This window comes from Leopardus geoffroyi, chromosome B3, assembly GCF_018350155.1.
Source record: "Leopardus geoffroyi isolate Oge1 chromosome B3, O.geoffroyi_Oge1_pat1.0, whole genome shotgun sequence".
In the NCBI taxonomy this organism is placed as follows: domain Eukaryota; kingdom Metazoa; phylum Chordata; class Mammalia; order Carnivora; family Felidae; genus Leopardus; species Leopardus geoffroyi.
Genome location: NC_059337.1, coordinates 86618866 through 86631723, shown reverse-complemented (window position 1 = coordinate 86631723; position 12858 = coordinate 86618866). Strand labels below are relative to the sequence as shown.

At 32.6% G+C, this 12858-nt stretch overlaps 1 protein-coding gene and 1 non-coding gene across 5 annotated transcripts in view; both read right to left on the bottom strand.

Moving 5' to 3' along the window:
- The window catches only part of MIPOL1 (mirror-image polydactyly 1), a 328723-nt gene that overhangs the window by 250861 nt on the left and 65004 nt on the right, over window positions 1-12858 (bottom strand). For all 4 annotated transcript variants that reach the window (XM_045450737.1, XM_045450735.1, XM_045450734.1 and 1 more), the window contains 2 exons: window positions 11158-11295; window positions 10498-10576 (listed from right to left, as the gene is read on the bottom strand). In XM_045450737.1, coding sequence (XP_045306693.1) covers window positions 10498-10516 — 19 coding nt within the window. In that variant the 5' untranslated portion in view covers window positions 10517-10576; window positions 11158-11295. The remainder of the gene's footprint in view (window positions 1-10497; window positions 10577-11157; window positions 11296-12858) is intronic.
- Window positions 2680-2827, bottom strand: LOC123584573. Its single transcript, XR_006705532.1, has one exon. It is a non-coding gene; the product is annotated as a small nucleolar RNA SNORA62/SNORA6 family (small nucleolar RNA).

Below are 12858 nucleotides of genomic sequence, written 5' to 3'. Positions count from 1 at the left end.
TGGCTAGCCATGAAAATTATTTTACTGGAATTTTGTTATTTATTTTATTACAAAAAAGGTATTTAAAGTGGTGGTACTACACCAAATTTTTTAAAAGTGTTTTTGTTTCATCAAGTCTGCATAGTCATGAGCACATCAATATTCACTCTCCTGGGGAAGAGATGAGATTTCTGTGTAAGAACTAACTTCTATCATAATGTTTCAGATTCTAAATTCTAACATCCTTCACTGTATGAAGACCATGAACACAGTACAATAGTGTAATCTCCTAAAGCTTAGGCTACCTAATTAACTTATGAACATATCACATAAATTAAAGCTCTGTAAAACTTGTATCATCCTATTTAAACCATTACAAATATTATCTAGGTTGAAATAATTGTGAAAAGTATCCTAAAATTTTATTAACATAAGAGCGATCTTTATTCCTTTTTTCCTTCAGTGATATGAATTATTTTGGCTACCTACTATGCATTTATAACCTCTTCAGCCTTTCTCAATTTGTGGTATAATTTATATAAAGTAATTAAAATATGAATGAACTAGGTAAGTCTTATATTTCCACAATCGCAAGTAAAACAGGTTTCATAATTATTTTTTGTTTGTTAAATATGAACACGTACCGACTGTCCGTGAATTCAGCAATTTCATCAATCACGTATGGACGCTAACTTTTCCAATAAGAAATATAAAGAGAAAAAACCAGATTTTCTTTATATGTGCCTTTTATTTTATTTAGGAGCATTTTTAGATTTGAAAAACAAAACAGAAGAATCACCAGTCAGACACTAAGTGGAAATCACTGAAACACAATGTTAGTTCTAATGGATGGATGATTGTGTTTGGTCTTTTGAAACTTTGAAGTATAGGTAAGTCTTGATCACACAAATTAATAAATCCTAAAGCTGGAGTTAACAATAACCATTACACCCAAATTCTGCAGCTTAGCCCAGCCAATTTTTCAAAAGGTCAGGTTGTGAACTGGAGAAGATCAGGGAGGTCCACCGCATAGCTTTGTTGCCAGGCATCTCTCGTCTGGATTGTTGCAGGCATTTATTAGTATTCGTCAGCAGACTCAACAGAGCAAACAAGAAATTCAAGCACGAATAATAAAATGAAATGCTGCTATATAACCCTTTGTCATTCAGCAAATATGGGACTTTTTAGCTACATTGTTCCTAAACCTGGGTTACTACTTTAATTTTTCTCCACAGTGCTGACTGAATGAGTATGCATGTGTGTTAAATGCAGAGCTCCCCTAACAACTGCAGGACTGCCATTTAATCTGTTGGTAGATGGACCATTTCCTGTGGGAACCCTAGCTATGATTTCCAGATCCACCAAATAAATCTCAGATTAAGATTCCAAATGAAACCTGCCTTTGGCAGATAAAAAATGTCAAGATGGATATAAACAGTAAAATTATAAATTATCTAGGTGTTGCATGACAAACCAATGTTCAATTTTTTTTGTTGACATGTGCCCAGATATCAAAACTATATGAGACATTCATCAAATGTCACACTTTCATAATATTGGAGGCATCATTAAAACTGTTTGACTAAGGACCTCAAAGTGTTTAAGCAGTAGCTCAAAAGTATATTTGTGCAAAGTAGAAGAATAAATTTACATATCAGCAGCAGCTCATAAGGGATGGGTAAATATTCTGTTTATCTCTCATTGTAATTCAGGTTACTTTAAATACAAGGTTTTAGGAAATCATTATACTCTATATGGTATCATTACATAACTTCCTATGCAAATGATGTATGTTTTATTCAAATTTACCATTTGTTTCTCCAGGAAAAAAAACAAAAGCATAAAAGGAAAAGGTAGGAACTCCCCATTTCATTAATCAACCATGACTACTATACTAGTGCCTTGTTAGTTATATGTAGTATCGTCAGTCCGTATTTGAGTTAACATTTGTAACTTTTTAAAAAAGTATTAAATACCTGAGACCAAAAAAAAAAAAAAAAAAAAAGCCTGAGAAGAGTAAATTTGTTTTTCTTTTTTATAATGTGTTCATTTCAAAGGACTCTGGGGAGGGGAAGAGACTTTAAAAAAAAAAAAAAGGTAATAAAAGACCAATACAGAACATCTTAGAGAGCAAACAGCCTGTTAAAAATGCAGAGGAAGTCTCTACTGCATTCTCGGGAGATCAAGTATTGTCTTTTTAAGGAAAATTTTTGTTTTGTCTTTGGTCTTCTTACCTGGAAATGCAGACTTGTCCTGGCCCTAATCTCTATACTAGTTGACTATAATATTGGACACTGAAGATTTCTAAAAGGAAACAATCAGATTTGCCAAACTGAAATCGTTACTTTTTAACTATAAACTCTTAAAAGCAAGTGTGTAAATAGGAATTCATTCCAATTATAAATTCTGTACAATTAATCTGTGGAAAGAATCCAGAATATTCTATACTCCAATTTCCAAATGTCTGAAGCCTTAAAGATTATGTATTTATCTGTCTTTCCTATCATATTTCTTCTAATACACGCTGTTGCTTCAAGGAAACTAATTAATAAAACCTACCTATCCTGATCTGATCAATACTAATCTGAAAATTTTGAAAAGAGAGGGGGAAATTTTTAAAATATTGATTAAAGAAAGAAAGAAGAGTATATTGTGCTTAGTTTTTTTCTTTCTTTTTTAAGTTACTTTTTATTTTTTTATACCTGTAGTAAGAATTACTATCAAACTCCACTCACTGGGCCAGAGACCCTCGTGGTATTAGACTTGCCCCTCACGTAGCACCCTACCTACACTTTTGAGTTCACTGATTAGCCAGCAGCCTCAACTTCAATATCTAACAATGTGCATGTGCTTAGTTTTTATTATATTTCTATACTAAATGCTTAAAATCAATAAGCATTACTATGTTTTGGAATACATCAAATTACCTTAGGTACAGCCAGTGAAACTATTTTAAAAAGGAAAATTTAATTTTAATTTAAAAAATGTAATTAGCAAAAACTAATATATTCAGTATCTACTCAACAAGTATAATTTTACCAACATGAACTAATCACTTTTAACTCTTTACTCACTAGTAGCATCCTGATTTTGAAGTACTAAAAAGTGTCATATGTGAAGACTAGACTCACTCCAAAATTAAAAATGAAAGTCAAATAGGGTTTTTAAAAATAATTACTTTTAATTTACATCTTATCAGCACAATTTTACTATTTGGCAAGGAATTATTGAATTTATCCAAAAGCTACAGATTACAGTATTTTAAATTCAGTCAATATTTTTAATTCAGTCACTTGAACTATGAAATTTCAAAATTTTGTAGCCTGAATTGTTCTGTTTGCTTCTTCATATTCTCTGAGAAAAAACAAAAACACAAAAGACAAAAACACAAAGAAAAACTGCATCTGAAACTACTCCCCTAAAGATAATTATGTTCTACACGTTAGGCTGTTCTTAGTAACACACACACACACACACACACACACACACACACACACAGTTGGGAGTATTCAGTTACCGCCCCTCAATGTTTTATTCGATTATCAGATATATTGATAACCAAAATCAGTGAGTAAATGTGGTCACATCAGTGCTACTCTACAAACAGCCAGTCAACCTCGACCACTGTGTAAATCACCATAATTTGGGTCTATGTAACAACGAATATTGATTCCGATCTCCAAAATCAACAAAATGCCAATGCACACTCAGGACTGTACAGGAATCATACTAAAGGTGACAAATTAGCCACTATGGAGACCACAATTGTTATCTTAAATATGATAAGATGAAATCCTAATTTCTTTTGTTTTAATTTTTTTTTTTTTACATTTATTCATTTTTGAGAGACAGCACGAGCTGGGGAGGGGCAAAGAGAGAGGGAGAAACAGAATCTGAAGCAGGCTCCAGGCTCTGAGCTGTCAGCACAGAGCCCAATGCAGGGCTCGAACCCACGAACTGTGAGATCGTGACCTAAGCTGAAGTCAAATGCTTAACCGACTGTCACCCAGGTGCCCCTGAAATCCTAATTTTTAAAAAACTTGAAGATTCAATGATATCGTATGGAGATTTTTGTTGTAAATATGTGTTCCAGAAAGTGCTGTAGCATGAAAGGGCCATAACCAGAAATCAATGAGGAATTTTATCAAAGACCTCAGAATCTTTTTTTTTTTTTTAATTTTTTTTTCAACGTTTTATTTATTTTTGGGAGAGAGACAGAGCATGAACGGGGGAGGGGCAGAGAGAGAGGGAGACACAGAATCGGAAACAGGTTCCAGGTTCTGAGCCATCAGCCCAGAGCCCGACGCGGGGCTCGAACTCACGGACCGTGAGATCGTGACCTGGCTGAAGTCGGACGCTTAACCGACTGCGCCACCCAGGCGCCCCAAAGACCTCAGAATCTTAAGAATAGAGAATTTAAAACAAAGCAAAAAACTTTTGAAAACTTCAGGTATTTTTTTTTTCTATTTCAAAAAACCATATTCATATTTTCATGGCCACAAGTAAATATGATAGAGCTTGCATATAAAAAGAGGTGTATTTCCTTAAGTCAAAGAAACAGTCACAAGTTGTTCAAAGAGAGGATCATACCAATAGTACAGAAATGGGGAGAAGTAAACGTATTAAAAAAAAGAAATTTACCATTTGTTGTGCTTATTCTTCATAGTAATTATCATTTTATAAAATAAAGGACCAAAGGTATAGTGAGAATTCCACATGAAGAATATAGCCTGAACGGATTTAAAACACTTGAATGAATGAATGAATGAATGAATGAATGAATAAATAAATAAATAAGGCAAGACTCCTATTATCTTGCAAACTTTTACCCTTATTCAGAATTTATGGGTGGGTTCGACAATTGTAGCAAATGTTCCACTATAGTAGGGGATGTTGACAGTGGGAAAGGTTGTGTGTTTGTGGCGGGCAGAGGGTTGAGTAGGGGGGTATCATGAGAACACTGCACTTTCTTCTGTTTTGTTATGAATGTAAAATTTCTCTACAAAATAAAGTCTATTTAAATATTGCCAAAAAAATAAAGTAAAAAAATACAATTTATGGCATAAGTTGACACATGCAAATTATTCATATTAGAAACAATGAATCTCAAAGTACAGTTCATAAACTTTATAACCAGTTAGAAAACTTAAGTTGCCCTTATAAACATATTTTTTGCGTTCCATTTTTCAACTGAGGCCAACAATAGTTAACAGAATCATTCATATCAAACTTAAAAAATAAAGACACAGAGTCCCATTTATTTTAATAGTTATTTAATATAAAAGAAATTTATGTTTTTATGAAAGAATAGAACCTCAATCATTCTTTTAAGAGTTTTTAGCATTTCCTCTGTAAATGAATCAATCCTTGTTGACCAGCTGCCAGTAGTGCTAAAACCACTCTCTCAAATATTCTAGAGGGTCCTGTGTGAGAAGCAACCAGCATCTACTAAGTTAAGTTAGGTCCTATAGAGATGAACAGTAAACTTAATCAGACCTAGGACCCCTATTTATGGCATATGAAAAAATAAAAAATGCATTTTTAAATTCACACTTGCCAAAAGGAAAAGAAAAATTCATTGTGTGGTACCACTAGTCTGAATTTTATTGCAATTGGGATTTCAATACAGATAAAATTATATTTTATCTTAAATGAATATTATTGACTTTATATTGTATCTCAACAAATGTAAGCATACTAAATACAAGCTGTACTACTTGGAAAAAATCAAGTTTCTAATGGTATTGTGAACAGTATATTTGAAGACAGTATTTTTATAAAACTAATAACCATTTCAAATACTATTATGTATGTTTCTTAATAGTTTTGACACTTTTTTATAGACCTGCCTTTCACAGCTGGGTAGAATAACAATGACAACGCCACCATTTATTTAGGCCCTGTAAAATATGTTAACTATTTTTTTTTTTTAAGTATCTGTAAAAACCACACTAGTGAAAATAATTGCCCTGGTATGGGAAATACATATTACATAAACTCATTTCTTTTTCAGGTGTTGTAGCAGGGCTTTTACAACACAATCTCTAATCTCCAAAACAGTCCTAAGGGAATTATCTCGCTATTCCATATACAAGAAAACTCAGGCTTAAAATTATGAAATTTGTCCCCAAGTCCAGGTAGGTAGTAAGTGGAAGATTAAAAACGTGAAACCCAGGTCTATCTAACCCCCCAAAGTGTGTTCTTTGTACTTTAACATTTTATTGAAATGATTAAATGCAATGGTTCTCCAGTAAAATTTACCTTCCACTATGAAACAAACAAAACCAAATTACAATGCATTTTAGGGAAAATATAACATTACTTAATAGAAGTCAATTATTAATTAAAGTTCAAGTCCTGTAATTTAACAGGGAATGATTAATTAACTAGATTTCAAAACACTGAATTTCAAGCAGTGTCTAATAATGCCTAGGGAATATTTTTTTTTTTTTTTTTTTTTTTTTTTTTTTTTTTACTACCAGCTATGTTGCTGGTAGAAATGGATGTCCATTATATGCAACTTAACATTTCCTTCTGTGTTGCTTTCAAAAGAATGTTTATGAAAATGATATGAGATTCTACAATCATATTTTAGTCATAATGATCAGACATTTAAAAGCATGCTAGACCTTTTTCTATAGTGTTTCTATCGATGTCTCCCCTTATAAAATGCTTGCAAATCACGTAATAGTTTTAGATGTAATTTAATTACAGAACAACAGATGGACAAAAGGTGAAAAGAATACATGCTTTGTGAAATGACAAAGATAGATGAAGCAATAATAAAAGAGACTGATGGTGGCACACAGGTCCCAAATACCAACTAGATATACACAGTATTCTGACTCTATAAGAAACTAACAAACCATAGACAAGTTACCTTTCCCTAGGTTTTAGTTATTTATTTTTGCTTAGCAGAAAAACCAGCAGAATCATGGTTATAAACGATAATTGCTAGTCTACTTCTCAAACAAAGAGAACAGTTGCTTTCACTTAAATTCACAAGATAAGGTTTTTAAAAATATTTACTAATTTCCCATAAACTGCAATATCAAGGGACCCAAAGCAGTTCTAGCAGTGGTTTTTCATCTCAAGTTTTAAATGCATACAATGATTTAGAATCAGGTTCACTCTGTAAGCTTAAAATAGTTTAAAAACACATGAGTCTTATTTAAATTGAGATAATATGTAAGTGAAAATAACTACTCTGTATAAAATACATATTAAATATAATTCCCTAAAATAGTAAACCTAAAAATCATATTGAAGAAACTCATAAAAGTGAATGGTTTTTGTATAAAGCTTCTTCAAACTGCATGATTCTTACCATTTCTAACCTTCAATTGGTAAGAAATATTTAAAATATAGACAATATTTAATTTGGGTAAGCACAGTAACCTTTTTTAACCTTTCTTAGGGAACACTGACCCCTAAAGGTTCTAAATTTGAATAAGTTTCACAATATTCTGAATTTAAATGGCATTCAGACGTCATTTTTACTTACATTATTGTAGGTATATATGTTTATAGCAGATATGTTTGTTCATAAATATGTAAACTATTTTCAGTGGACTATTGTGCACTATAAACAAACAACTAAACCATGTTTCAGCTAACTTAATAAAAGGCACCAAATTTAATAAGAAATATCCAGAAATGTATCAAACTATTCCAAAAAATTACTCACCAGAGACTTCTAACCCTCACATCTTTTTTCTTACATAGATAAGTAAATAGTTAGTAAATGCTAAAAAGGGCTAAGCAACCAATCACATAGCAACTCATTCTGGGTGGGGGCTGACCGTACATACATCCTTTGATTATAACACTTCATTTTTTTTTTTCTGAAAAAGCAGAAAAAAGAAAAGCCCTAAAAAACAAAATTTCACAAAAGGGCAAGACATCATTTACTTCTTAAGAAGCCAGAAGATGTTATAAATGCTCACCTGGCAACACTTTCATTCACTCACACTTAAAATTTCATTCATTTAGAGTTGTGTTTGTAACTACTCAAACCTGGAAACATTTTGTAGATACCTTCACTCATCCTACCTACCCCCTATATCTTTACATTTTCTAAACTGTCAATAATAACAAAACCAAAAAAAGTAAGTTGTTACATCTGTTAAATTTATATACCTCATCAACTCTAACTTCAAATATTTCAGCAATGTTTCTACGATAAATCTAGGAAAAGGCTTAGCCACTTCAGCACTCCTTATAATAAAATTTGTAAGGTGACACAAAGGCATGTGTGTGTAATACAAGTTTTTATGTAGTTCAATTTCTTAAAAAAATAAGTAAAATAATGTATAAAATAATTAATTACCCACCCAGACTATGAATACTAGTGTAAGACAGAGCTTTGAAACAATTAGTGCTTTATGATAAATCCTGTGAACCTTGATATCAAGGCAATGACCATGTGAGATTTTACTGTTTAAACATATCACTTATCACAAAAATCAAGATATTACATTTACCTATTTAACTTTATTTCTTAATAATGTTTCATTAACAGGCCCTTTATATAAAGGAATGTCTTTCCTATTTCTGATGTAAAAAAAAAAAAAAAAAAAAAAGCCCGTAAAAATGCAAATTTTCTTAATGATGTTTCAGTCACGTCTATTGTAGTCTGTGCCTTCTGCAAACTCTTTATGCATCTATGTCTTTAGTCCTAAAACCTTCCTTTCTTTAAGTGTCCTAGAGTTTCAGCAGCTCCCTTCCTGAACTTCTTTCCTGGTTATTCTACACTTATGAGAAGTATTTCCTCCACAGCCTCTAGATCTTTAGATATATTAAAAATAATTCCTTTGGCTCCTTAGAGATCCTTTCGTCTATAATTTGAACAACATGACTTCCACAGCAATGTGACCTCTGAATAGGGAACATAAGTAACAGGGGCATCATTATTTACTTCCTCTTTTCTTATTATTGCACATAAATTGAGTAAAACTGCTTTGAGCTCTTGAAAAGAAGAATGTTTCTTGTTTATCATAAATGAATAAAAACAGCTACAACAAATTAGTTCCCAGCTTCACACCAGTACAATCTTATCACAAACTTGAATATAAAGAGAATGGACCAAAATGAAGTGTCACAAAACCCATTCACTAAAACTATAAACTTTCCCCAAAATGGTCTTTATCCTTTTGAAAAAGGTGATAGTATGGTCAATATATGGTAAAAGAAGAACCCGGTTGAGGTAGAGGGCACCAAAAAAGGGAGAGAAGTGTGCAATATTTTGGGAATAATCTCATTTTTTTTAACTACACAATTTAGAGGAAATAAAAAATGATGTACATACAGACTTAAGCCTTCAACGATATGCAACACTATATTCAGAATGATTCGTTTCTCAGGGATTTCAGATTTGCAACATTTTACTGTAAGATACTTCAATTAAAAACCTAATATTTTCTAAACTTCTCTCTTTATGGCTGTCTGTATTTTGCTCTATAGACAGTTGTCCCCTGCCTGCCTGTCCACCTACCTACCTACATGTCTGCCTGTCTATCTATCGTCTCTCTGTGTTTTTCAGGCTATCTCTCAGTCTGTGTGCCTTTTTAACTGTGTTTCTGTCTCTGACTGTTCTCTTCCTTTGCCTGTGGATCTTTCTCTTCCTGTCTCGGATTCTGTTTTCATGTCTCTCTCTGTCTCTGCCTGGGAATGTCTTTCTCTGTATCCATCTGCACATCTATACGTGTCTCTGTTGCTTTATCTCTGGCACTCTCTGACCCCATCTCTCTGCAGGTGTCTCTTTCTGAGTGCATCTTTTGGTGTGGACCTGTCTCCTTTACCTGTATGTGCCTTGGTCTGTTTCTCTATGTGCATGTGTCTCTCTCCACATACATGTCTCTCTCTCTATGTATATATTTTCTATCTCTCTTTCACTGTGTGTCTCTTTTTTTGTGTGTGTCTGTGTATGTCTATGCCTCTACCTCCTTCAGTGTGTCTCTTTTTACCCTATCTCTCTCACTGTATGTCTCTGTCTCTTTCTCACTGCTGGTCTCTGGTATCTTCCTCTGTGCATCTATGTGTGTAGGTCTCTTTTTGTGTGTATCCTACACACACGTGTCTTTCTCTGTATATGTGCTTCCAACATGCGTGTCTGTGCCTCCCTCTCTGAGTTCAGTATCTCCCTCCCTGTGTCTGTGTCTCTCTTTGTTTGTGTTTCTTTCTCTGAGTGTGGCTCTCAGTATGCATCTCTCCCAGTCATTCTCTCAATCTCCTCTCTTGATCACTTTGTGCATGTTTCTTCCTCTCTCCCTGCTGTTTTCTTCTTTCTCTCTCAGTATCTCTTCCTCCATGTGTTTCTCTTTTTCTGTGTGTCTTTCTTTGTGTTTCTTTTGCAGTATGTGGGTCTCATTGTGAGTGCCTCCTTCTTTGTATGTGTGCGCGTGCATGTGGGCTTGTCTGCCTCCGTCTAATATACTGGTTAGAACAAACACACTTCATTCAGTGCCTTGAACTAGCACAACACCTGGGGTTTGGTATTAATACCTTAAAAGTCCTTACCTTTTGACCAGTCCTCCATTTGTACTTCTATTCTTGTTTGCTCTGGCAATGTCTCTGGTTTTTGCTCCAAGATTTGAAGCTAAAATAAAGCCAACTGTAGATAAATAAACTTAAAACAATATATCGGAACACACCTAAACCTTACCTTTGTTTAACAGAGAATTTACAGGATAAATGGTTTTCTAAAACATTTATAATGGGACTATTAAGTGTATATTTCAACAGGTGAAATTAAATCTTTTTTTCTAAGAAAAAGGTCCTTTCTTTCACACTTACATTTTAGTAAATACAGTTCAGGTTAAGCTTCTAGACATTCTTGCTCCTTTGGTTAGAAAATCATTTAATTTATTTAACTTAAGACTTTTCTAATTCCATCAATTTAAGAAAAATAAAATTTTTACTCTATTTGTCATAAACTTTACACCAAAAATTTCAAATGTATTGGTTTAAATTTACAATGTGTATTTTCATATAAAACATTTTATACTTGTAAAAGTAATTTAAGAATACTATTCAATTTTTTTTAAAACATAGACTATCATTAACTTGAACAATTGATATTTGTGTCTTGCATTTGTTTTTACAGTAAACATGACAAAAGCTACGCATGTTTTTTTTGTTTTTTTGGCATGCTTTTAAGGAGAATAAAATTAGATTTACCTCACAGCTAGAATTCTGCGTTCTTTAAAAAGTCCTCAAATAAAGCTGTCATAAGCTTCTCCTTTTCCAATTTTCTCTAAATATGTTGATCTGGAGTTGGCAATCTTTTTCTAAGTTCCTCATTTACTTTTGGATTAGCTGAAAATATAGGAAGTTATTAATATCAAAGAAATATGTCCCAGTCAATGAAGCCATTTCCCTACATATTGCCCAAAAAGGTTAATAATAATTGCAGTCTTTTAATAAGAGATTCATATAGCAAGACATGTAGAAAATACAGTCTTTAATAACCTCTGGAGTATTTTAAAACATGTCTTACAGGCCTTAATGTGCTTAGTAATATACTATTTAAAACCATAATTTTATCCCTCTGCAATATACAGTCACTCTTCCTCATCATTTACCCAGCTAATGAATGCCAGCAATTAGTAAAATGTAATCCCATTGCACAATCATTTTAATGCTTTTAGCACTCAGAAAAGTAAACACCAAATTAATACTGCTCAAGCCATATCAGATCCTAGTTGGAAGCAAGCAATTATAGTTCAGCTCCTCAGGTGTAATTAAATGATTGAAATGATTTAGTTCCATAAATGCAAGTTAATTCATAAGCAAGCAACAAATATACTGGGAGTAATTACAAGAAACATTGACAGTCTAAGCAGGGCTAATTCTTTTATGAGCCTGATATAGTAAAATGCTGCCCTCTCCTGGGCATGTAAGTGAATATCTCACAGCCAAAAACAAAAAAAAAAAAACCCCACCTACCCAAAACCTAACTTTTAAAAACCTACTAGAAAAAATACTAATATCCAATATATCAATTTGATTTCATTCCTTATACAAAAAAATTAACATATTTTATACTGTGATCATTTCTACACACTCTGGTTATTAATGCTTTTTCTAATCAAGCTCTGAGTCCCAAAACATACTAGGCAATTTCTATACATCTAATGAAACAAAATCATTCACATATAACACTGACAGACTACAAGTGAAACTTCTAGTACCTGTCTGGACTGCCAGGCCACTGCCTATATTCTCTCATCATTAAACCCTAAGTGAACTGTTACAGATAGTAACTAAATCATGTTTTATGTACTTTTTTATGTACTAGAATTTGCATGAAAAATAATCTCTGAAAAAATATAAAACAAAATACTGTATTATTATAACTGTACGTGATGGTCTACAGCTGTTTTTAATGAACTTCGATAATAAAAATAAAATGGTGTAATATCATTATAAACACATTTGAAAACATAAAAAGTAACAAGTGATACACAAAGTAAAATGCATTCTGATTTTACTTAATACCATTCCCAACTTTTTACTTCCTTAGGCTAAAATTCAGAACAAATTGACTTGTATACTACTCAGATGGTTCTTAACTAAACTTCTCACACTATCTATAAGAAGCTTATTTGTTATACATTTAAGTTATACTATAATCAATAAATCTGTGTTAACACATATGTATTTGAATCACTAAGCCCCATGAGAATCATCCCTTTGACTAACTATAAAATTAAATTGAGATTCTCAAATATTCTCAAATATTACCAATAGCACAACAAATGCTTAATTCTCCAACAGGTGCAAGCAATACTCGCAGTGGATAATGTTTAACACTACCAATACTTTTGTGGAGGGAGGAAACATTATTGCTCTTCTGATATGCTTTCAAATGCATTAAAA